The sequence below is a fragment of the Cicer arietinum genome, chromosome 1 (assembly GCF_000331145.2).
Source record: "Cicer arietinum cultivar CDC Frontier isolate Library 1 chromosome 1, Cicar.CDCFrontier_v2.0, whole genome shotgun sequence".
NCBI classification, from domain to species: domain Eukaryota; kingdom Viridiplantae; phylum Streptophyta; class Magnoliopsida; order Fabales; family Fabaceae; genus Cicer; species Cicer arietinum.
The window spans coordinates 9,583,445-9,608,859 of NC_021160.2; the positions used below are offsets into that span (position 1 = coordinate 9,583,445).

Sequence of the window (25,415 nt, forward strand, 5' to 3'; positions counted from 1 at the left end):
TTAGATAGCCGTTTTATATTGGTTTTGAAATTGCGAGGATTATGATTAATAATCATCACAACGTTTATCGCAACTAATCTTTAATTAATTAATCTTCAACCAAACTCTGCATTTCATTTTCTCTCTCTGTTTCGCGTTCGAAAATCTCTCTCTCTCTCTCTCTATCTCTCTCTATCTCTCGCAAACGAAGGCCATTTTGTGGTTACTCATTGGAAAAGAGAAAATAGAAACTCAGCTACAGAAGAAATATCGCTATCGTTTTCAGATCTGAATCACAAATATCGAGTCGCTGCAATTTCTGTTCACTTTTTTTCCGATTTGGTTTCCCCTCACTTTCATGTTCTTCTCGTGAGTTTCGCCTTTTTTTTTCTTTTTCTAAATTCATTTCATTTAATTTTCCTCGATATTTTTGTTGTTGATTTTTTTATTCTAATTGTGATGATTTTGTGATAAGAAGCGCGCGTGTAACAGATCTTAAAAATTGGCGCCTCAACGACGTTCCCAGCGCCACGTGGCTGGCCAGATGCCACCACAGGGTAATGCCGCAGCCGCCGCTCTTTACGATCAAGCTGCCGGCGGCTCCCTGCAAAGTTCCGCCACTGATGCCGGAGACGCCGTCATGGCGCGGTGGCTTCAGTCCGCCGGCTTGCAGCATCTAGCCTCTCCGCTTGCTTCTTCCGGCATTGACAATCGACTCCTCCCAAACCTTCTCATGCAGGTATCGTCTCTCCTCTTACGAAGATAGCAACCTCTTTTATGTTGCATTTTCTGCTTTAATTTTGTTTTATTATAATTATTTGGCGTTGAAGTGATTTAAAATTTGGAACACTTGTTTATGTGGTTATATGTATATGCTTTATGAAATTGGACTTTGGGATATTTATGAAACATGTACACTGGCATCACACTCATAAGTAGACACAAGTAATATAATAATTTAAGAAAATCGAAGTTATTGATTGTAACCACTAACAACATGTGTTGGACTACGACACTGATATGTAGACACAAGTAATAATTTAAGATAATCGAAGTAATTGAATGTGACCACTAACCACATGTGTCGGACATCTGACACACCTTCAATCTAAGGTGTAGGTCCTTCATAGGAGCGATACTGTGATTTGCAGGATAATTATGTATACGACTGTCTTTTTGTTAGTGGTTTACGTTTGCCTGTAGTGTGGGTCAAATTTGTCAAATGTTGTGTATATTTTCTTTTTGGTAGTATATGAGGTGACTTTGGATGAATATTTTATATGATATTTGGGGTAGGGTTATGGAGCACAGTCTGCTGAAGAGAAGCAAAGGCTTATGAAGTTAATGAGAAACCTCAATTTTAGTGGGGAATCTGGTTCGGAGCTGTATACGCCCAATTCTCAAACTTTTGGTGGAATGGGGTCAACGGACGGGTTTTATTCTCCTGAGTTTAGAGGGGATTTTGGAGCTGGGCTTTTGGATCTTCATGCCATGGATGACACAGAGCTTTTGTCTGAGGTATGAATATGATTGATTAATATATCATAATGTTGTAGGCTTAGTTTGGCTAATTTCCTACATATTATTGAGAAAATATATTCTGCTTGTAGTGCTGTTATATGTGTGTATCAGATAACATGAAAATTGCTGGTTATATAACCTAGTAGGAGCAAAAGTTTTATAACTGTTTATACCATCTTATACTACAATTTTTGTTGGCAATGATGAAAAACTAGGTTATAGCCTTATATAACCAGCAATTATACAGCAATCTCGAATCTGAATGTTTAAATCATGGACCTTATATAACCTTCAGCACTTTTGTTTCAATCATTTTTTCAAAGGACATGTTTATTCTCTATGATCCCTTATAGTCCTGCATTCAACTTAAATTTCTTGGAGTAATAGTCCGTATATGTGTTCTCATATATTCTCTATTTTTTCTCTGCTTATCAGCATGCCATTTCAGAATCTTTTGAACCATCACCCATCATGCCTGGAGCATTTGAAGATGATATCTATCCAATTAACAGCAAGCTGGAAAGAGAAGCAGATGCTGATTCATCAATTTATTTACCTATGAATGAGAAAGAGAACAGTACAAGGGAGAATAATGTCGCCAAGATTAAAGTTGTGGTATGTTAAAATTTTGTAGACACCTATGTATACATGCATAGCTTCAGACTTTATGATAAAAGAAGGGATCCTATGAATGAGAAAGAGAATGATACAAGGGATCCTTCCTTTGTCACTATTTTTATTTCATCAATTTATGTTAAATTTTTTCTTTCGAATGCATGGTGTAGGTGCGCAAAAGACCTTTAAACAAGAAAGAGCTTGCTAAGAAAGAGGATGATATTGTAACTGTATCGGACAATGCATATTTGACACTCCATGAACCTAAACTTAAGGTTTGTTTAGATATTGTATCCAAGCTCTATTTTTCGTTCACACACACAGACACATGCACATATTCAGTTCAAAAGTTGATCCCATTCCCTCATTATTAATTATCTTAATGTTATTTTTTTTTTAATTTACTGCTCAAAGATCTGAGTGTCTGTTTGATCATGACAGGTTGATTTGACAGCTTATGTGGACAAGCATGAGTTTTGTTTTGATGCTGTTCTTGATGAGCATGTTACCAATGATGAAGTATGGCATCTCTTATCCAAGATCAAACTTCAATTGTCTTCATACCATCTATTTGCTCCTTTGTGTGGTACTTGTGGTTTAAGGAAGTGATCTTGGTTTGTTTTGTTTGATCTAAGGCACTATTGGTTTATAATAACAGGTATACCGTGCTACAGTTGAACCAATTATTCCAACAATTTTTGAACGAACCAAAGCTACCTGTTTTGCTTATGGTCAGACAGGTGAGAAATTTTATTTGTTATGAACTGTGTCAAATTAGCATTATTGTCCAGTTTTACATATTAAATTGTTTTGTTCTTTAATATTATATATTTATGTGGATTTTTCAGTGTTTGAACTTTGCTAGTTTGTTTATACAACATTGCATTTGTTGCTGGTTCATGATGTTGCCAGTGTTTATCTATTTATTCAACAAGAAAATATAGTGATTCTTTGTTTTTTAATTTTTGTTTTTTCTGGGTGTGTCTTGTTGAGTTGTGCTTGGCTGTTATATGTGACATAGGTCAACATATTTACCATTATTTTTCTTCACCCGGGTTTGAACCCGGGTCCTCTAATTCTTAACCCTTAGCTCAAACCAACTGAATACTAACTATACTATATGGCAAAAAAAAAAAAGAAAAAAAACTAACTATACTAAAATTTGCTTTTAGTTTTTGACAAAACAAAATGTGTAATTTTTGGCGCCATAAAAGTTTATTTTTCCATGTTCTCTTGATGTACTTGATCCTTGGACAGCCACTTTATCACTTAATACATTACTTTGTCTCTAATAGTCTGTATTTTCAGGAAGTGGTAAAACATACACAATGCAACCTTTACCACTCAGAGCTGCAGAAGACCTTGTTCGACAGTTGCATCAGCCAGTTTATCGGAGTCAGAGATATAAGTTGTGGCTTAGCTACTTTGAGATATATGGTGGAAAGCTATTTGATCTTCTTAGTGACAGAAAGTGGGTATTTCTTTCCTAACTCGTGATCTTTTATATGAGCATGCTGGGAATTTTATGTAAATGTATTATATGATGGTGTTGCATAGGAGTACAATTTGTCCTTAAGCCATTATTTTTACCTTTGGTCTAAGTCCGCTGCGTGTGGATCTAGGCCTTAATTGTGACAGCATTTTCCATGTCTTCATCAAGGATTCAGCTTCTTAATAAATACTCCCTCCTGTCCTTTTTATAAGAGACAATTGGGTTATAATTTAGTCGACAAAAGTTGATGTACTTTTGAAATACATCAACTTTTGTTGACTAAATTATAACCCAATTGTCTCTTCTAAATGTATTTGTTATAATATGAAGTACCACCACTAAATTTTATCCTTCGCCAAGCATTAATTTTTCCTTATTTTTAACTGTACAGGAATGAAAATATCTATCTGTCTCAGCTAATATACATTTACAAATGTCATCTTGACATCTTGCTTACTCAATGCTTCAACCTGCATGTTTTATTTGTTCTTTGGTGCATGCTGTGTTAATAAGTTGGTGAATGGTGATTTATTACATTATGAATAGGAAACTTTGCATGAGGGAAGATGGACGGCAGCAAGTTTGCATTGTAGGACTGCAAGAATTTGAAGTTTCTGATGTTCAAATTGTCAAAGAATTCATTGAAAAGGGAAATGCTGCAAGAAGTACAGGATCCACCGGTGCTAATGAGGAGTCTTCCAGGTCACATGCTATCTTGCAATTGGTTGTCAAGAAGCACAATGAGGTCAAAGAGAGCAGGCGAAACAATGATGGAAATGAGGCAAGAAGTGTGAAGGTTGTGGGGAAGATTTCTTTTATTGATCTTGCTGGAAGTGAAAGAGGTGCTGATACTACTGATAATGATCGTCAAACACGGTACTTCTACATTTGAATTATTTGCTTAATAAATTAAACTCCTTAAAGTGAACTGCTTGACAGTTCTTTCTAGAATGTTTCATGCATGGATGGGTATTTATGAACACCTCATGACAAATTTACAACGTGTTTTCGACAATTTTGGTGAATAAGCCGACTTTCTGGGGTGCAGTTCAGTTGGATCCATATTGAATATGAGAAAACTCTATAGAAATTATAAGAGTTATCTTTTCCTTTTTATTTATACTTTTTTACTCAACAATACCTGGACTATCTTTAATATGAGAGCAGCAGTAAGAAACATAAACCATATTAGTTGGTTAATTAAATGCTATGACTCAGAGTATCGAGAACAAACTTAGGAATGATATTAACACTGAATAAGTTAAAACAGAGGGAATAAATCGCCGTTACAATGAGTATGTATGAGCAAACAAAATAAATTGACAGTGGATGGAGTTATACCTTGCAGACATGGAAAGCTTAATGAATAATAACAATAGAAAACCCCTTTCCTGAGGAAGAAGAAGAACCAACTTCTCAACTCAGAGCCTAGCTCAATCTTCCCTTCCCTTCACTATTTTCTTGATATCCTTTCTAGTATCTGCCCTCCTCCCTTCCCCGTCTCATTTCCTATTTATAGAATCTTCTCACCCATTCACTCTCTACCATGTGGCACTTTCTGTTATTTCCCTCTTGTTCTCTTTCAATCAAATGCATGCACGGCTTCTGCTGTGCTACACCCTCACGTCTTCTTTGATTCTTTCATAGACCTGCGGTGCAGGCCTTCACTTATAGGTCCAAACTCTTTCTCTACCCTCTTTTGCCTCTTCTGTGTAATGGGCCTGTCATGAAACCATCTAATTGTACTGACTCTCTATTTTCTAATTAATAGTTTTGGAATATTACATTTACATATAATATTTTAGTTATTGCTTTGATACTTCTTAAACTCAACTATGTTTAATAATTCAGAGATCAGAAGATTATCTATTTGCACAAATTGTTATTACAGTGCAAGATTACATAGTCTAGTCCACAAAAATCTTGGCTATTTGTTGTCTAAATTTTATGATGTTGTTGAGTTAACTGCTGAAAATCAGATTTGGTGGCTTCCTATCATTCCTCCGTCAAGGAAATTTTACTTGTTAAAAATTCAAATTCACTCTGCAATTTTTATGTATCTCTACCATAGGATTGAAGGAGCCGAAATCAATAAGAGCCTTTTGGCTTTGAAGGAATGCATTCGTGCTTTAGACAATGATCAGATCCACATTCCATTTCGGGGAAGCAAACTTACAGAAGTGCTTCGTGACTCCTTTGTAGGCAATTCAAAGACTGTTATGATCTCTTGTATATCTCCAGGTGCCGGGTCTTGTGAACACACACTTAACACCCTAAGATATGCTGATCGGTACGTGTTTGTGTATCATATGCTCAAACTTTACATTCCATAAAATGCTGCATCTGTTCTTTCACGTGCATTTATTAACTGTTTCATCTTAATGTGAACAGGGTTAAAAGTCTATCCAAAAGTGGAAATCCTAGAAAAGACCTGATCCCCAATTCTGTACCACAATCTAATAAGGATGTTTCATCCTCATCAACCCTTCCAGCTAGTGCTGCTGCAGAGGATTTTAGCGATCAACGTCAAGAGAAACCAATGGATCTGGGCAGGAGGCCACATGACAAGGAGAGTACTTTGTACAGCTCTGCTGCTATTGCTGACAAACATTTACCTAGTGTTTCTTCAAATTACCTATCAAATGGGCGAGAAGAAAAAGGCTTGACTTCTGCTTCAATGGAGAGAGAGAGGGAGAGGTTTGAAATGCAGAACTCTTATAATGATTCTTCCAGTCAAAAGATGAACTCTTATTCACAGAATGATACAGATGAGAAAGTGCAAAAGAAGAACTCTTATAATGATTCTTCCAATCAAAAGATGTATTCTTATTCACAAAATGATACAGCTGAGAAAGTGCAAAAGGTGTCTCCCCCACGCAGGAAAGTTTCTAAGGATGAGAAGTCTGAGAGGCCTGCTAAGTTAGCATCAAGGGATTATACCAATGTTTCTGATGTCTTGACCTCAAGCTCCAAGCAGCAGATCACAGGGAACCACAACACTGTTACCACTGGATCAAGGCTTCATGAAGCAGAATCTGCTCCTGACAAGAATATCAATGCAGTTCTCGAGGTTTGTAAAATATGTTGGATTAATGACCTATTCATTACCAGTTTTCAGTTGAATACAAACTATTAATTTCTCTAATGTACTATTGTACTTTTGCAGGAGGAAGAAGCACTAATTGCTGCTCACAGGAAAGAAATTGAGGACACAATGGAGATTGTTCGTGAAGTAAGTTGTTACTTGCTTTTCTTTAGGTTACACATCAAATGTTAGATTTATAACTGCTTGGTCACTTGACAACTCGAGTTTTGTGCTGCGGCTTCTTTTTCGCTTTTTTCCGTGCTCAATCATCATGTATGATATTGCTCTTGTTTTCAGGAAATGAAACTCTTGGCTGAAGTGGACCAACCAGGAAGCCGTATTGACAACTATGTGACGCAATTGAGTTTTGTGCTTTCTCGCAAAGCAGCTAGTCTTGTGGGTCTCCAAGCTCGCCTTGCAAGATTCCAACATCGACTAAAAGAACAGGAGATTCTAAGTAGAAAAAGAGTTCCCCGTTAATAAGAGATTTGGTTTCTCTCTGTATTCATATTTGTAAGTCATATAGTTGAAAGGTTTTGTTTGATGTTAACTGATCGTTTACTTTAAGTTGGATACATATAATTAAAATTACCTACATGTAAATGCTCTTTTTGTGATATTTTAGCCTTTTCTAATTTGGCATAAATATATGAAGTTTGATAGGGAAAAATGAAAAAAATGAAATGAAATTTGACGCATAAATAAAATCAATGCTTCTCCGGTTCATCCTCGTAATGGAAATTTATAAAATTTGTTTTTAATATTTGGTGCTACTATTCAACGTTGATTAGCTTGAAGTATTGCATCACACAATGTACATAATGCTAGAATCTATTTCCTATAGACTGCAGTATTGCATTTGGTAGAAAACGTTAATTTCGATTTTTAAGATCCCATTTAAAGTGGCTTAGAAGATCCGATTTTTAATATCCCACTGCAGTATTGCACAGTTTGACACCAATGGATCATGGGACATAGAAGAGTGATAGCAACATACTATAACATTGTCTAATACACTCATCTTCTTATACTCCTCTAATTGGTTAAAATTGATATAGATCAATAGTTATTTAAGTCTACATAGTTTGAGACTGAATAGCAAATATTCATTTGCAAAAGTTGTTCTTCACTTTGAATTTTACAAGAAATATACTTTTAGAATAAAGAAATTCAAACATAAATCAAATTTATCCAAAATTAGGTTTGACGAATGCTCAAATGTAGAGCCTGCCGCAATCTATACTACCTATGAAATCATCATCCTTTTCTTTCCATTCAATTTCCTAGAGGAAAAGATCAAACACTATGAGCAAAAATACTGCATTCTAGACTACGGACAAAGCAAAAATGAATATAAAGAGAATGGTGAAGAAGCAATATTGCCATTACATAGTTAACACCTCAATCTCATCTAATAAATCACTCTTGTATACTGTATATACAACCTACTGCGTTCTACACTACGGACTTGCTGGACCTAGGCACTGGGACCGTATGTGTGGTCAGTTCAGCTTCCAAGCAAGCAAATGCTCCAATTCCAGAATGATTATTATCAAGACATTTCCAGAAGTGAAGGATCCTCCATCAATTAGTACTGCCAAAATTCCTATAACGACGCCGGAGTATTGGATTAGAATACTGATGAATGGTCACTTCTTTGCTTATTCAGCTCTCAATCTCAATATCTCCTTAGCTGTCCTGCGCCGGAAGTAAGGCATGTGTTCCTATAAATGGAAAGAAAACTTCAGTTGACTCTAAAAAAAGTAGTAATCTAACGAAACAAGTTTCCTGAGGCTCATGATATGCATCACTGAATCTTTTAAACTAGCAAGGAAAAAATGGTAATGGAATGTTTCTAGCAATTAAAGATGCTTGAAAAACATTCTTCCCAAAAATATTGAATGGATGCTGACTACTTGCTGTGTTTCTGATACTGAAAGATTTCCAGCAATTGATTTAATTTCTTGTAGAGCACAGTAATTGACTATTGAATTATGCACTTGAGGAAAAGGAAAATATTTCAACAAAATACATACAACAAATGCATAATTTTCCTGCTACAAAATGAAATGCTTCATATCTTACCTGGTTAAAACACAGCCCCAGGCCTCGGCTATAAAAGTCGGCATATTTGATCATAAACACACCACAATCGAACCTGTTCAGTTGCAAAACTTATGTTTAGAAAATAATTCACTAAAAACATTGCTAATTTGAACAATTCGGAGTTGCAATAAATCCTTAGAAGTTGAAGAGTCAAGGAGACAACAAATGTAAGGAATAAAAATAAAAATTGAAAAGATCTTAAAAAACTATTGATGTCAAGATATTTTCATTTTCATTCATTCCATTTTCAATCCTACCAAGCTCAAATTAGAGAAGCTCTTCCACAAATTGCAGATAAAAAAGTTATCTCAAATAAACTAAATTGCAAAAAGCTTTTTTCCAATGCACCATTTTATGATCAACTTTCAGTTTCCTAATTTAATAAATTACTCCAATTAATAACTCTTCCGAGTATTGCCATACTATCAAGTTTTGGTGACCAAGAACTATGTGTCTTCATACCAGTAACTATTACCGATGGCCAACTTTGAATTCACTTGGGAGGAACAGCAATATTAAACTTCAATTAACAATAAATTTTTAGTTTTAATTATTTTTTACTGGAAGTTTTAACTTCAAAGTTCAAAGCTGTAAGAAAAATAGATTCATTATGTAAGGGTAGTTTGAGATTAAGGATACATTCTTCAGAAAAACTTAACAGGTTCTCTTCTCTATGAGAGAAGATGCACTGATAGGTTTTTCAGTTAAAAATGGTGGATAGCTACAACCAATTTTTCATTGCAGATATCTCAGAAAACTAAATGATTAAAGTATATCATGATTTGCAGAAGATCGGAATACAAACCCATTTTCCTGCTCAGGAAGGTCTTCCACAAGTTCTTTCTCCCATGTGCTTACATCAATATCTTTTCCAGTTTTGTCCTTTACTTCGTCTTCGAAGTATCTAGCCTGGGAAACATGAATGAAAAACATTAGATAAATCTTACAACAGAGCAATGGCTTAAATATAAAATTTCAAGGCTTCAAAACATTTTGTTGCTTGAACATAAACTAAGAAGAGATGACACTTAACACAGTGGCTACATCTTTAACCCAACAAACTGAATACATTTATGTTCGGTTCAACAACCACCTCAACAATGTGGCCAGGTTTGGTTTGTTTTCAAATTCAACAGAACTTTAGCCATGAGCAATTGATGAGATCATTTGTCCTTGGCTTAATCTCAGGTGACTTGTTGACTATATGTACTAAAATAAAAATGGCACAAAATTCCATCGATTGAACATGAAAAATAGAAGGCAGTATTCATATTAAAAAAAAAAAACTAAAAAGGACGTTCTAAGTTCTGACTTAGATTACTTCTAATATCCTTTAATTAGCAATATGCAACTTGGTAAATGAAATTTACAATTAAAAGATAGACCAAAAACTTTACCAGCAATTTTAGCACACGCCTATCCTTTCCTTTCAATGAGTCAAGATACTGGAATTTTGCATCTTTTTTATTGATAACCGCCAGGCACCAGTGAATTTCTCGATGGATTGGTATAAATATCTGGTAATGCCAACAAATCAGGTAAAAGATCAGTGTCAAAATGAGTTAGTTAGTTCAAACTTCAATTGGCTACAATAAACAGAAATATTAGTTAGTTCAAACTTAATTACTTTATCACAATCAAATAGATTGTATCCCAATTTCCTTTGAGTTGTCCATCTTCGAACAGATTTGAAATCATATCCATCCCTGCCACTTATTAACTGGCAATAAACATTCAAAATAAAAAGAATCAATATATGACCAATATGACTAAATTACATATTATAAATATAGATAAATGCACATGCAAGAGCATGTGTGTGCACATGCATAAAGTCATGTTGTTAATCATTCACGCCAACACTCTGACAAAGATAAGTATGTGATCAAGACTCAAGTAGTGTATAGTTTTGATTTCTATAGAAGTTCATAATAAAATAGTGAGAAAATTAAATGCACCCTACCTTAAGAAAAGCTTGAATTGCACTTCTCTCTCCTCTTATGTTAAAATTTACACTCCCCACCCAAAAGATATCCTCTTATGTTATATCATTTGAAATGATTATAAGATATGCTTGTGCCAAATGAAACAATATGAGAAGTGCTTGCAACACTCTTTTCAACAGTCCCTTTCTTGGGTATCACTTCATGTGGGACCCATTCCTAAAGTGAGGGGACCCACATGAATTTCACCCATAAAGATGGAGTGTTGGAGAGATTGTGGGGGCGTTATTACTAGCACTCTTCAACAATATTGACCTACAGCGAGGACTTATAAGCATGATATATATGGAAATGGAATACAACTTCAACGCCACAGGAGATAATCTAGAGATTATAAAAATCTAAAAAGGAATTAAATATATACAATGTGAATAAAATGGCAGTTTTGCAATTTAGTTAGTAATAATAACTTGGTGAAGTTGAAGAGCTCTTGACCAGGAAAATTCCAGTTTTTTAAATGCAAGGGCTACTGCAGTACTATTGCATTGGAAGCCCTCTGTCAACGGTTGGTTTTAGGTGCGGGCAGCAGAGTGTCAAAACAACAGACTTCAACATCAGAAAAATTTAAAATAAATTGGGTGAATGAAAAAACCCTTTGCTGTTCCTTGTGGCATAGTTGGCACCAAATATGCTGTCTGAAATATTAACAAATGCCAAAAACGAAGTATATTTTCAGGCATTTGATAATAAAATAGTGAAGATTTTTCCATTTAGAGTTTAAAAGAGAAAGAGAGATAAGAGGAATGAAAGAAGGGAAATTATAGGGAATCAAATGCAGGTTACTTGAAATTGACTAAAATGCTCATCACTATTGTGTCTGAAACCATAACAATAAATTGTCAAACTGTAAAAAAAAAAGACGATGCTAAACACAAACGAGTTTGGAGGTTAGTATTCCCCATATATACATTCACATATGTTTTATGTTAGCTATTAGCTATAACAGGGTTTTGGAGCATCTACTGATTAATATATGGAGATAGCAATTTCCTGTTTGAAACAAGAATCAGACGACAATAATTTGTTGGTCAACACAAAAAAATGGTAGAGGAAGAAAATGGCTCCCTCTACTTAACAATGGTAGTTATCTGAAGGTAGAATTGTTTTTCTAAGACAACATCCTACCTTTTTGTAGAAAAAGGTGTTGAAAAAATGACATTTCAAAAACTTTTGTGGTTCTCTTCGTTCCCTCTCTTTCAGCAACTCAAAATACAAATTTATAACCTGCACAATTAAGGTAAATCCATCACAACATTTCATGGTGCAACAATATCAGATCATGATATAATTTCATAAAAGTTATTCTTTTTAGTAACTCAGCAAAATGATCAACAAACAAGATCACCTCATCATTTAACCATGCACTCGGGATAAGGCACTGAATCTTTTCTCCAGATATCTCAATATTAGAACTCTCATGGGTAACCAAGATCTTCCTCCTGTAGAAGAAAACCCTCCATGAGCTACAACAGATTAAACACCACTAAAAAACATATAGCCACATCATCAAATTATACCGGTTGGCAGATAATGCACGAGAAACCTCATTTTCTTCTTCATCCGTTAGAGGGACAAAAGGCTCAATGAGCACTTCCTGAAAACCAGAGTAACATTAAGTAAACCGAAATAACATTGAAAGCAAACCAATAACAAATATTATAGTCTAGCCAACAAGTATCCATCCCTAATACACTATTAAATGCTACCTATTACTTAAATAAGCATTACAATTGTAGCATTTTCAATATAATAAATGTTTTCCTTTTCATCAAAGTCTTGCTACTCATTAGCCTAGTTTTGAAATGCAGTCCTCCGCATCTAAACTGTAATTATGGTTCATCAATATCAATAACATCCTATGAAGCATGAATACTGACACTAACACATCGACACCCGTAACAAATTGAGAAAATGAGTTAATTGAATGTAATCAATGTGTTGGGGTCGGACACCAACACATGGGACACACTTTTGATCAGAGTCGATGCTATAGAGGTAACGACAACAATTTAAAATATTTCTCAATTAGATATCATTCTCCTAAATCTTAAACACAAACGAAAAAAACAACACATTACAACAACGACTACTACTACTTAGTAAAACTAAAAAACCAATGATCACCTCAACAAGTTCCTTCTTAGGACGCAGCAATTGAAACGTATCCCTACGCTTCTCATTCAGCTCAATTTGAAAATTCAGATTCCGAATCGTGTCCGTTCGTCGTTGAACACCTTCAAGCAACTTTTTATACACATGAACGCTCGAAAGATCATACTCCTCCAAGTTCACAATAGTATTCGTCAACGCTGAATCCGGCGAAGACCTCAACCGCCGTTTAACGCCAATTTCAACAACCTCAGCCTCCGTATCACGAATCTCAACCACCTCCACCACGCCGGAATCCTCCGAAACCTCGCGGCCGCTACTCTCTGCGTCCAAATCGATCACAACCTTCTCCTTCTTAGTCGCAACTCTGCATTTCTCCAATGCAGAATGCTTCGCCTTTTCGTAATTACTCGTCAGAAAATTCCCCATAATATCACCGCCGTCGTTGTTTTTGTTGTCGCCACCGGGAAATAACCTCGATATGGTTCTGGCAAAGTTGAATTTTTTCGGCCTGCACGGCGCGTGAACTTCACGAACAAACGGTGGTTTGGTGTCGGGGTAACGAGAAATCCTGGAAACGACGTCGTATGTAGGTTTAACGGGTCGGGTCGATTCGGATGAGAATTTGGGTTTTTTTCTGTGGTAATCTGAAGATGAAGAGAATTGGTGATTGACGGACATGCATTCTTCTGAGCGTTTACGATTACTAGTGGTGACACCCATTGATCGAAACCAAGTGCTATGAGAACGAGTGTTTCATGCAACTCAATTCGGTAATTTAGGGTTTTTCGTTGAGAGGGAGAAATACGAAACTAATTTAAGGATTTAGAAAGAGAGATTAATATGTGTGTGGGGTATTTAAATGCACAGAAATTGGTGTGAATGTGACTTTTGCTGATCTGTGCATCAACCGCGATAATTCTCCACTGGTTGTGGTGAGGGGGAATTGTGATTTTGATTTTATTTATTTAATTCTTTTCTAAGATTCAATTTCAGCAATCACATTTTAAGATTTACCTGAAATTAAATTAAAACAGATATTTTCCCTCGTAGTCTTGTAAGTTATCAGAAATACTTTTTTTTCTATTAATTCACGTAAAAAAAGTTACGTGCCACCTGCGAAGTTGATCGTAGTAACCCGGTTGACATGATAAATTATAAAATTAAACTATTTTCATGTTAAAAAAAATACACTTATATTTTAATTTTAAACTAATTTTTATTTAGGCTCGACCTTCATATTTTACATTTCGATCTTCTTCGTCTTTAATTAGAAAACAACTCATAATTTGTAATTTTAATAAGAAAACTCAAAATATTGACCCTAGAAAAGCCAAAATAAAAAATTTATCATTATAATAAGAATTAAAAAATGAATTATAGTAAATAAAAAGAAATTCATCATAAACAAATAATTTATTTTACATTCAAGTCAATAGTAGGATGAAATATCATACAAGTTAAATATTTTAAAAAATTGAATAATTGTGATTTAATGTCAATATAAAACAAAATTACACGAAAAAAAAGAAAATTTTTTTACTTGTTTTATTTTAAATAAGTTGTAATAAAAAGTGCGGGTAGAGAATATTTAAAATGTGTGTTTGTTTTAACATGGAGTATGGTCTACAAATGATATGTATGTCGTCCAATTTTTTTTCTTTTGAATTAAAGTGGACTACTAGAAGGTTGAACGAGGGCACCCCAAGAGAGCTCCAAAGAGGGTAGTTTTTTCTTAAACTTTATTTATGTAACTCAATATTAATATAATTTTATGTCTTGCATATTATCCTATTCTCTATAGATGATAAAAGAAAATTTATTTTGCATATAAAATTCATAATAGAGACAAAACAAGTGGTTAAACATATATCTGCAAATAAAATAAATGAATATTTTAACTATTCGTTAGTAATGAATATAAAAGTTGATGTAATGATATGCGTATTAACAAATATTAATACTCACTAAGTAAATTAATAAAATTAATATGTCCTAATGATTTTTGGTTATGTATCAATGTATTAATATTATTGATGATATAATTTTGTGATTATCTTATTTATGTGTTATGTATTAATGTGTTAATTTTTTTTTATGTTGACAAAAGAGAAGAATAAATTTTACATAATTACAATAACAAAAATATTTTTTGTGCATAAATAATATTTTTATTTAAATGATGATATCGATGGATATCTCCAAATACATTAAAATCAATTGAATGTATGTTAAACAAATATTCACACAAATATAAATAAAGCACAAATACCATCTATATTCAACAAATAAGATAATAGATAGTTCTATTTCTATTCGTAGATATCCATTACCTCTCTTACTACTCAAATATAGAACTACAAAAAGCTTCACAAGAAAAAAGGAACTACAGAAAGGTTAGAACATTCATAATCTAGAAAAACTTTGGATCTGCCATCATAAGTGGCAAACAACTATGATTAAGCTGATCTATTAGAAGACTCCTTAACCAATGCTCCAAAAAGTGAATTCCTTTCCATCAAACGTGATGGCTTGTCAAATTCCTTTGCAAAACCTGCCAAAAACACCAATATTATATTAGTTGTGATTTGCTGACTGCATATAACTTTTTAAATTTAGTGTATAAGAAAAATGAAGATACCTGCATCTATGACCAAAACCCTGTCACAATCCATAACAGTTTGTATTCTATGAGCAATGCTAATAATTGTACGATCTGAAAAGTCCTCTCTGATGATCTTTTGTATTACAGCATCAGTTTGTGAATCAACTGATGCTGTTGCTTCATCCATGAATAATATTTTACTGCGTTTTAACATAATCCTTCCCAAACATAGAAGTTGCCTTTGTCCCACACTCCAATTGTCTCCACCATCAACCACTAACAAAATAGTATATAGTAAACATATTTCAGCTCACAAAGCAATATTACTATTATTATTATTATTATAATCTATATATAGCAATGTTTTCTTATCACCTGAAGCTTCAAGTTTCTCAGGCTTTGCAGCTACCACTTCTTTCAATTGGCAGCGTTCAAGACTCTGCACCAACAAAAAGAAACATTAATTAGTTATGAGAAGCTACAAATGCTTTTTTGGTAAAGTAAAGTATCTATGCGTATACGATATACCTTCCAAATTTCATCTTCAGAATACAATCCAAGAGGGTCAATGTTACTTCTAACTGTTCCTTGAAAGAGGACAGGCTCTTGTGGAATAATTCCAAAACGTGACCTCAAATCATGAAGTCCAATAGTGGAAATATTAATACCATCAATGATTATTTTTCCAGCTGAAGGCTCAATCAACCTAAATAACACTTGAATAAGGGTTGATTTTCCACTCCCTGTACGTCCAACAACACCAACTTTTTCTCCACCTTCAATGGTGAGAGTCACTCCTTTAAGAACTAGAGGAGTATTTGGCCTATACCTAACCTGCTCACACCATTTAATAACCAAATATATTAAATTATGCCATACAAGTTACCAGTGTCTGATTGGACTTATTTGAGTTTATCTACTATCATAAACTTTTATGAAACCGTTTGAAGAGAGCTTATGGAAACAACTTATGACATGTCTAGAAGCTGTTTTTTGTTAATTTTCATAACTTATCCCGGATAGGTTATGAAAACAGCTTATAACTTATATAAAAACAATTTGACTATATTTTATCTTGTGTTGTAAAAATAGCTTATACATTAGTACTTATACTATAAGAGATTAAATAAGTTTTTTATCCAAACAAAGTCCAAATGCATGTTACTATTAGAAATTCTTATTTGTACCATTACTTAATAAAAACTACATAATGTTATTTTAACATCAGTTTGGGACATTTAAATTTGAGAATTTTTAAAATAGTCAATAGCTTAACGCAGTTGACACGTGTAGTTAATGAAATGTTTGAATGTGATTAAACAATTACTGAACTTCATTAACTATGAATTTAGAGTAGTTAACTAAAATTTTCAAGTGTTCAAATCTGAAATTGTGGTAATAGCATTCAAATTCATGGTTAATAAAGTCAATGAACTATCCACAATAACAATACTGTAAAAACTAAGGTTCCACAAACCATTGCATTCTATGTACATTTTTATATGTAAAATACTAATGTATGCAAATTGCTTGTACCATCACATCATAGTTTATTTTTCAACATTTTATTCTGCTTAGTTTCCTCAATTTTGAAATAAACATATTGTCCAAAAGAATATTTAAAAAATGGAGTCTTTTTCACTCAAGAAATGTTATTTGAGTATCTATTTGAGACAACAAAATTCCACTTTTTAAATGGTTAACATGGTTCAGAAACGTGGTTAATAAAATCTTAGATTTGGTTAATAGATATACTAGGTGTTGTAACGTATTAACCATCTAATTAATTTTATTAACCTCAAATTTAAATAAGATTAACCTTGATTTGCAAGTGTTCAAATTTACATGTGCTTGAAGCACCTGAAATCATAGTTAATAATGTTTAAATTCGTGGTGAATTAAGTTAAGGATGGTTAATAATTTATCCAATCTAGATATACTCATTCAACTTTGTTAACCATTTAAAAAGTCGTCGAATTTTACTGACCAAAATTGATGTTAGAAAACATTTCTACCAACACATGTTTCTTTTTCCAAATTGTATACTCTAATTTTGGTTTATTTCTGCAGGTTCTCACTCTATATTAAAATTGTCTAATCTTTCAATATGTAGTGACTGCAATATACCTGTAAATTGTTTAACTCTATAGTGCCATGACTAGGCCAATTCTGAGGAGGAGACTTATCAGCTATTTTCCATGAAGCTTCTGATGGAAGGTTTGTAAACTGTTTTATCCTCTCAACTGAAACCATTTTGTTCTCAACATTGCAAGTCATTGTTATGGTAGCTGACATGAGGCCACTCAGAGCCAAGCCATAGGACAGAGACAAACCAACATATTCTGCAAAAGCAAAATTTCATCCAAGTGGAACAATTCTTTGTCAGTAAGACATCTTTTATATTTATCTAGAGTTTAATGGTTTTACACTGTCAACATAAAACAGTATAAAATGTCTTAAATAAGCTTTCAAAAGAAAGTATCCGACATAAATATAAGTATAAAAATACTTAAATTCGTTGGACATAAATATAAGTAAATCTCAACTATGGATCTGCATTTAAAGTTATAATTTTAAAAGTACACATAAATTAAGTCATTAATGTTATAAGGAGATGATCATTATACTTAGGGGTAGCTTAGTAAATGCATTTTTATTTTTACATAAAATGAAGAAAATTAAATGCACTTAACTATCATCTTTAATAAGTATAGAATTATGTATTTTTGCTTATAATTGAATTAGGGGATACGACATCAAGATTTTTAATATCTCTGTAACTGCAATGAGACTAGATTAAGGCTGCATCAGCCAGCCGCATTCGACTGCAATTCTCAACAATATCAAATATCATGATTGCGGCCATTGATGTGACCGCGTTTTAAAACCTAGTGATGATGTTGTAATTGTACCTGGCTTAACAACAGCACTCGGCAAAAAGATCATAAAAAGTGTGGCAATGCAAAGGAAAACAACTCCCATATAGTCCAACCTAAAACCAAGCCATTCATTTGCACCATTGTTATGGAAATCCATTCTTAGACTTTCATTCACCCTGTCAATATTTTCCTGACAAAATTCATTCTGCTTTCTGAAGCTACGGATTGTCATAACACCAGAAATTGTCTCTGAAAAGTGATGAATCACTGGAGCTTTTGTGATAGAATCAAGTCTAGTCAATTCCCTTGAAGTTGCAAGATAATATTTCTGCAGACCAGAACAGAAGAGTCAGCTTAGTGGTGAGAACTCGGTCTTGTAATTTCAAGAGACAGAGTTAAGAGGAAGGTATATCATACCCTATACCAGTTGTTGAGCCAAAACAGTGGAATTAAAAGGAAGACAGTTTCCCAAGAATTCTGGCATGTGACAATGAGGATGCTGAATAATGATAAGTATGCTATCATTACAAAGTTTACCAACATTGGAATTGATATATCCACCCAAAGTATATCAGTTGATACCTAAACAATTCATAACAAGAGTAGAGTTAGCAAGTCTAAAAACTACTGTTCAAAGAATAGACTAGTTTATATTCTAGCGCTGATACTTTAGATCGAAGGCATGTCTGGTGGACACCGACGTAGTATCAACACATGTGGCTACGTTAAAATACTTATATTTTCTCAAAGTGTTACGAGTGTTTATATGTTAGTGTCAGTGTTGTATCCAGTGTTTGTGTTGGTGCTTAATAGCTAATTTATTTTGTTTACTAGAACAGAAATGGTTAGAGCGACAACCCTAGTTCAAAATAAACAAATACAAAAACACAAACAAAGAACACAAAAAAATATCACGGAGTTCAACCAATTATGCCTATGTCTTAGACTAGAGTGGCAAGAGTGATTTTCTATTACTCAAGCGTAGGATTATAGTTTACAAGATTAACCTTAAATCGTACTGTAGACGATCTGACCACTTATTAGTAAACAATAAACTATACCCAACAGAAAATAACATGAAAAGGGATGGTTGAATGAAACTCACACGACTCAAAATCCTGCCAGAAGGAGTTGTATCGAAGAATGACATAGGTGCATGGAGGATACTTCGAAGCAATCCAATGAAGAAGCTTTGAGATGTCTTTAAACCCCAATATGTAAACAAGAAAGCTCTTACCATCACAACTATACATGCAACAACAGCTATAATAGCATAAACAAAAATGAAGGTGAAAGAAGGAATGCTAGAATCATCAGCAGTTGCAATTGCTAGCCAATAGTCACCAGCCAAAAATGACAATATCCAAGCCAATGACATTGCTACCATGAGTGCTATTCCCCACCATCCAAATGCTTCAGTGAAATAATGTTTGTATACTGTAAGGTCCACACTTCCTGTTTCCCTTTCCTCATCTTCAATGAGCTTTGCTGCAGCCTTATCTTCAGACTTAGATTGATCTTGAGATTCGCCAACGCTTTCTTTTTCTTTCGAAGGGATTCGAGCTAGTTTTGGAGACAGAATAGAATCATCACCACCAGCTTTATCAGTTGTTTCTGTTATTTCCATAGAGGATTCATGTGCAGCTACAAGTGCACCAAAATCTAGGCCAGCTCTGAGAAGTTCATCATACTTTCCACTTTGTACTACTCTTCCTTCACGCATTACCTTTAAAGTTGGTTTTAAAACAAGCCAAAAGTGATCAGTTGAAAGAATTTGACTGTTTAAGGTTGTTCATTGCAGACGATTTATCAGATAATTGGTCATGGAAAATTTTCCAAATCTAAAGTAACTATTTCATTTTAGAAGGTAAAGTAAGTAATATCAAACGCTGATGAGAAATCCAATTGTTGATATTCCGACACATCTGTGATTTGTTATGCATGTGCACATAATACTAATAGTTGATTTTCTCATCAACAGTTGAGACTGCTTATTTTACCTTTTAAAATCATTCGTACTATCACTATTGGTAAGATAACTTGGGAGCAATGGAATTGAAACAACATTTTAATGAAAAGCTCAAATGTTTTATGGGCTTGTGAGCATATGCATACCATTATAGAGTCAACATTATGCAGGAAATCAACTTGGTGGGTTACAAGTAAAATGGTCTTATCTTTAAGAGCTCCCATGATACATTCCTGCAACAAAGATAGACAATCAGTAACTTCATCATTTGAATTTCAAAAAAAGAAAAAGTAACTTCATCATTTGTGATTGTAGTAGAAATATAGCACTGACAGTTAATTTATAATGCAAACCAATATCATTTTGATTGATATATAAAATATAATGTTTCTAATCTTAGAAACATTATATAACAAAAAAATGAAAAAATGAGCTATTTAGCACTGCTTGTAAGTTGTAACTTTGTGCATACCTTAAAAATGAATGATCCAGTTTGAGCATCAACAGCACTGAATATATCATCAAGGAGATAGATATCACTGTCCTGATATACAGCTCTAGCAAGTTGTATACGTTGTTTCTGGCCGCCACTGAGGTTAATACCGCGCTCTCCAATTTCGGTTTCATCGCTGTCATCCATCATTTCAAGATCCTTCTCTAAGCAGCACACTCTTATAGCTTCCTTGTACTTCTCTGTGTTCATTGGTAAACCAAACAATATGTTTTCTTTGATGGTTGCATTCTGAATCCATGATGTTTGTGCTACATATGCTGTCGTCCCGCAAACTCTCACCTGTAAGATTTTACAAGTAATGATGACAGCTTTTTAAGATTTAAAAGTAAATTTTCATAGAACAAATTCAAAAATCAATAAAAAAAAATTGAATACATTTGAAAAGCATAGTCATGAATTCTTGTAACAAAAGAATTGCACCTAATGAAAGCATAGTCATGTTAACATGGAAACAAAATCAGTGCTCTAGAGTAGAGACTACAATACTTGATTTGCATGGTTATTTTTTTTCACTTGTGTCTTACATGTTGATGTACAAAACCACCTTAAGAATGTCATGAATCCTAAAGATCAATGTTCATGTTCATTAATAGTTATCTCATATGATATCCATGTGTTTAATCCTATCCTAGGATATGGGACTTGAACTTTTATGAACATGAACATGAATGAATTAATACCAAGGTTTTAAAAACAAGTGATTCGGCTCAAGTGGTTATTGAGCTTCAGTTAAGGGCAAATCGACTAGGAGTAACCGAGTTTGAACCCTAACTAGAACAATCCTTAGTCAAACTTTACTTACCTTTCAACCGAACTCTGGATTACCATAACTTTTTTTCTCTGGGAGTAGGAGGGTTAAGATACAAAAAATACCAAACTTTTTAGAATGCGGTCAAAGTCTCAGTTTCAGTTGCATGACAAGTAGAAAATTGCGGAAAAATGCAGCTGATGCGATTGAAATTGCTATTGTAAATGATGTTTCGGCTTCAATTACAATTTTTAACAACAATGTCTAACCTTGATGCACCAAATACTGAAATTCTTTGGAAGAAGAAACAAATTACTTGAAGTGCAAGAAAAAAATGTAGATAAGTCTAAAGCAAGCAATAGCATACCTTTCCTGAGATCTTGAACATTTCTCCCAACACAGAAGCCAACAATGAAGACTTGCCTGACCCAACAGTTCCTACAATAGCAGCATGGTCCCCTTTCTTAATTTCCAACTCATCAACCCTCAAAGCATCAATCTCGTCCTTATCATCCCATGAAAATTTCCCATCTTTTATCTCCACAGCTACATCAGCATCACAATTCTCCTCTCTTTCCACTGCATTCTCGTCCATTTCCTTACTCATCATGAACTCATCCAACCTCCCTAAAGATATTGTAGCTTGAGATATCATGATTAGAGCCTGAGGAAAAGTCCTCACTGGCTCTTGAAGTATCTTTATGATTGAAGTTATTGTGAAAACACTGCCAGCATTCAAAGGAACTCCAAGAATAGTAGCTGTTCCAAATGTAAGAACAGTTACAGTTAATGGAGCAGTGGACAAAACTCCCATGTTAACAGCAAAATAGTACAAGAATTTCGCAATCCAGCCGTGCTCAGCTTCACGAAACCGTTGAATCTTCTCTCCAAAATAGTCCTCCCAAGCTTGAAATTTTATCACACGCATGTTGTTAAGCAACTCGTTTGTCGCCTTCATCCTCAAATCACGGCTCGTCATTATCCGAAACTGGAAGCTGTTACTACTCTTGGTTCTATATAGAGTGAAAAGAAAAACTATGGCTGTTCCAAGAAGTGCTGCAAGCACTGATACACCAACATAGCTATACATTAGAGCCAATGCTGCAGCTACTTGTAATGGCATCAACCATATAGGATGAAACTGCAGCATCAAATCTGAGAGCTGTTGAGCATCAACAGCCATATGATTCACAATCTGTCCAGTTCCATGAGCTTGTCTTGAAGAACTTGACAACCTTAAACCTTTTTTGTAAACCGAAGCGATTATGCTCGAACGAATAAGCATACCAAGTTTCTGAGAGTGGAAATTGAATTGATGAACACTAAGTACTTCAACTGATTTTGCTGCAAAAAGGATCAATATCAAAACAATGCCTTCACTAGGAGTACTATCTTTCCTTGATGTGAAATCAACAAAACTTTGAATCAGCATTGGACCAATGTACATAACACAAAGCCTAATGATTGCAAGGAAGCCAGTGAACGTTATGTGTTTCCAAAAACATCTAAATAAGGCTTTTCCAACAGGGTGGTTACTGTTTTCCTCTGATTTTGGCCAATTGTTTTGAAAAAGTTCTGACATTTTTTCTGCTCTAAAATTTATAGGAAGTGAAGGAACATCTTCTAGCTTAAGGGGTGTTTTGTAACCTTTGTTGATCAAAGGGTTCATCCATAACCAAACTGTTTTGGAGAAAAATGAAGAATAAGCATAAGGACTCAAAGTTCTATCGATTGAAATCGATCGATGTGACGCTACTACTACATCGGATATTCTTATCACATGAATCCCTGATGAACCTTTAACTGCTACAACAAAAAAGAAAACAGATAATGGAAGATTAACCAATGCGAATATGTCATCAAGTCTCAAACTAAGCTCCAAACTTTCTTCGCCGACACTTATAAAACGAAAAATAGCTGAAGCTGCAAACAAAGAAGCAATCACAAAGTTTGATATCCAATAGATTCTTAGTGATAAAGGGTGTTTGGAAGCTTTGAACTTTTTCTCATGTACCATTAGAATCACTATCACAATGTTAACTATTGCTTGGAAAAACCGAAAAAGTGCTTCTATTTGTTTCCATGAAGCAAAATTTGTTTGAGTAAAAGCCAATATTCCTAGAACAGTGTAAGTTATAGCCAAAAGAGTAGTTACCAACAAAGGTAGTTTGAACCAAAAAGTGATTCTATAGTCAGAATCTTTCTCCTGCAGAAGTGGTTTTGTGATTGATGAAGAGCTAGAGTTTGAACTTGAATTGAACCTTAAATAGAGTTTTTGAGCTGCAAAAGCTAAAAGGGATAACAAAAACAAGGAATCAAGAGAAGTTAGAAGAAGTCTTTGTGGACATGGTGATAGGAAAATGAAGGTTAACCATTGAAGTATGAATTGTGGTGTAGATGAAGATGAATCTTTGGATAAAAGGGTGCATGAAGGAGAAGTAAGCCATGAAGAAAAAGAAGAAGACATAGTTAGAAGATTGTTATGTGAGGATAAGTTATAAGGTTTCATATTTATGTTATGTTTATATGTTACACCAAGAAAATATGTAACAACAAAACAATTTTGTAACAAGTTTGATACATGATTTTGATGATGGAATGGATAATCTCATATGATATGATGTGAACAAGGGAATAAGTGTTGTGTTGAGTGAGGGAAAAGAGGTGTGAAATTCTATTAGAACACGGAAAGGGTATTAAAGGAATGTGATACCATATCAATGCAGTAGTGGTTACATGATGTAATCCAAATCTCATATAAATGTGAATATATCAAAGTGTTGTTTCTTTTTTTTTTTTTTTTTTTGATAAAAATCAAAGTGTTGTTTCTGTTCGGCTTGCTTGTAGAGTGGAACATTTAATGTTATTAAATAGGGTCCATGCGAGCCACGCTTTTAGCACTCAAAAAAGTGTTCAAATAAAATATAGGCAGCATGTAAAGTGAGTATTTTTTTTGGCAAAAAAAAACATAGCATGTATTTTGGTGGTAGGAAAATTTTTAATGTCAAATCTAAGTTTGGATTTGATTCTAGCAGAATGAGTGAACTTTCCCAATAAGATAGAACCGTATTTCGAATCCCTATTTGAAGAGATAACATATTTAATATTTGATAATACCTCGAAGAAAAATAAATTTCTTTTATAGAGAAAACGATGTGAATCAATTCTACATCAAGGTTACTGAAGTTTAAGAATCAAGAGTTGAATGGCTATTTACTATAGAGAAGTCTAAGAAAGTAAAAAGAATAAATAGAAAAGCAAATTGTTAATTTTTTTAATTTTAATTTCTATGACAAGATTGATGCATGTTATATTTATTTATTTTTTTGGCATAAAATTAATTTAAAATTAATTTTTAATTTTAAGTTGTAATAATCATATTTTTTAATTAAAAATTATGTTGACTTGTGTGTGTCTAAATATTTGATAGTTTAGACACTATGCCGTTAGTTATGTGTAAAACACCATGTCTTTTTATTGTAAAATATTTGACAACTTTGTAAGAAAAATAAAATTATTTGTGTGAGATTAAAGATATATTTTTTAGAGTTCTTCTATGAACCAAACTTAAATTTTATCAAGAGTTTGTTACTATTTAGTTATTCTACTTAGATCTTATCATTTCTTTTTAGTTATTCTATTTAATGATTTCTACTATTTCCTTTTTTCTCCATAGTTTCTTGTTTATTTTCTCCACTTTAGTTAATACTTTGTTTGAAAATATTATTTAGTTACACCATTCAATTCATATAAAATCACTCAAATATCTTTGAGTGTTTATGAAAAAGGG

The 25,415-nt window shown here is 33.7% G+C and overlaps 3 protein-coding genes across 5 annotated transcripts; 1 reads left to right on the forward strand and 2 right to left on the reverse strand.

Annotated features, from left to right (window-relative positions):
- Positions 1-7,311, forward strand: LOC101513419 (kinesin-like protein KIN-13A). Of its 3 annotated transcripts, none has more exons than XM_004487789.4 (13): positions 1-348; positions 455-718; positions 1,276-1,497; positions 1,936-2,115; positions 2,286-2,390; positions 2,557-2,634; positions 2,774-2,855; positions 3,424-3,586; positions 4,154-4,483; positions 5,679-5,897; positions 5,999-6,677; positions 6,774-6,839; positions 6,990-7,311. In XM_004487789.4, the coding sequence occupies exons 2-13, from the start codon at positions 524-526 to the stop codon at positions 7,170-7,172; spliced, it is 2,502 nt and encodes an 833-aa protein (XP_004487846.1). In that variant the 5' UTR covers positions 1-348; positions 455-523; the 3' UTR covers positions 7,173-7,311. The 3 variants fall into 3 exon arrangements, with proteins under 3 accessions (XP_004487846.1, XP_004487847.1, XP_004487848.1); XM_004487790.4 differs by having other exon boundaries at positions 458-718; XM_004487791.4 differs by having other exon boundaries at positions 472-718.
- A 542-nt stretch (positions 7,312-7,853) lies between these two features.
- Positions 7,854-13,862, reverse strand: LOC101514190 (ubiquitin-like-specific protease ESD4). Its single transcript, XM_004487792.4, has 9 exons — positions 12,926-13,862; positions 12,319-12,395; positions 12,147-12,240; positions 11,927-12,025; positions 10,426-10,518; positions 10,196-10,315; positions 9,604-9,707; positions 8,778-8,850; positions 7,854-8,416 (listed from the first exon to the last, which is right to left on the reverse strand). The coding sequence occupies exons 1-9, from the start codon at positions 13,631-13,633 to the stop codon at positions 8,354-8,356; spliced, it is 1,431 nt and encodes a 476-aa protein (XP_004487849.1). The 5' UTR covers positions 13,634-13,862; the 3' UTR covers positions 7,854-8,353.
- A 1,306-nt stretch (positions 13,863-15,168) lies between these two features.
- Positions 15,169-24,358, reverse strand: LOC101514511 (ABC transporter C family member 14-like). Its single transcript, XM_004487793.4, has 11 exons — positions 21,993-24,358; positions 20,836-21,156; positions 20,510-20,596; positions 19,500-20,120; positions 18,812-18,976; positions 18,428-18,722; positions 17,643-17,857; positions 16,044-16,349; positions 15,891-15,954; positions 15,552-15,791; positions 15,169-15,464 (listed from the first exon to the last, which is right to left on the reverse strand). Exons 1-11 carry the CDS (start codon positions 24,132-24,134, stop codon positions 15,370-15,372), a joined length of 4,551 nt encoding a protein of 1,516 aa, XP_004487850.1. The 5' UTR covers positions 24,135-24,358; the 3' UTR covers positions 15,169-15,369.
- Between the last annotated feature and the right edge of the window lie 1,057 nt (positions 24,359-25,415).

Bases quoted from the DNA above. Each gene is read 5' to 3' on its own strand.
- LOC101513419 (XM_004487789.4), top strand. From the start codon at position 524: ATGCCACCACAGGGTAATGCCGCAGCCGCCGCTCTTTACGATCAAGCT. The intron at 2,635-2,773 runs GTATGGCATCTC...TTATAATAACAG, and splicing joins AGCATGTTACCAATGATGAA to GTATACCGTGCTACAGTTGA. The intron at 3,587-4,153 runs GTGGGTATTTCT...CATTATGAATAG, and splicing joins GATCTTCTTAGTGACAGAAA to GAAACTTTGCATGAGGGAAG.
- LOC101514190 (XM_004487792.4), bottom strand. From the start codon at position 13,633: ATGGGTGTCACCACTAGTAATCGTAAACGCTCAGAAGAATGCATGTCC. The intron at 12,026-12,146 runs GTGATCTTGTTT...TTAATTGTGCAG, and splicing joins GTGCATGGTTAAATGATGAG to GTTATAAATTTGTATTTTGA. The intron at 8,417-8,777 runs GTAAGATATGAA...TTCCATTTATAG, and splicing joins TGGGGCTGTGTTTTAACCAG to GAACACATGCCTTACTTCCG.
- LOC101514511 (XM_004487793.4), bottom strand. From the start codon at position 24,134: ATGAAACCTTATAACTTATCCTCACATAACAATCTTCTAACTATGTCT. The intron at 21,157-21,992 runs GTATGCTATTGC...AAAATCTTACAG, and splicing joins TGTTCAAGATCTCAGGAAAG to GTGAGAGTTTGCGGGACGAC. The intron at 16,350-17,642 runs GTATATTGCAGT...TGGTGTGAGCAG, and splicing joins TAGAGTTAAACAATTTACAG to GTTAGGTATAGGCCAAATAC.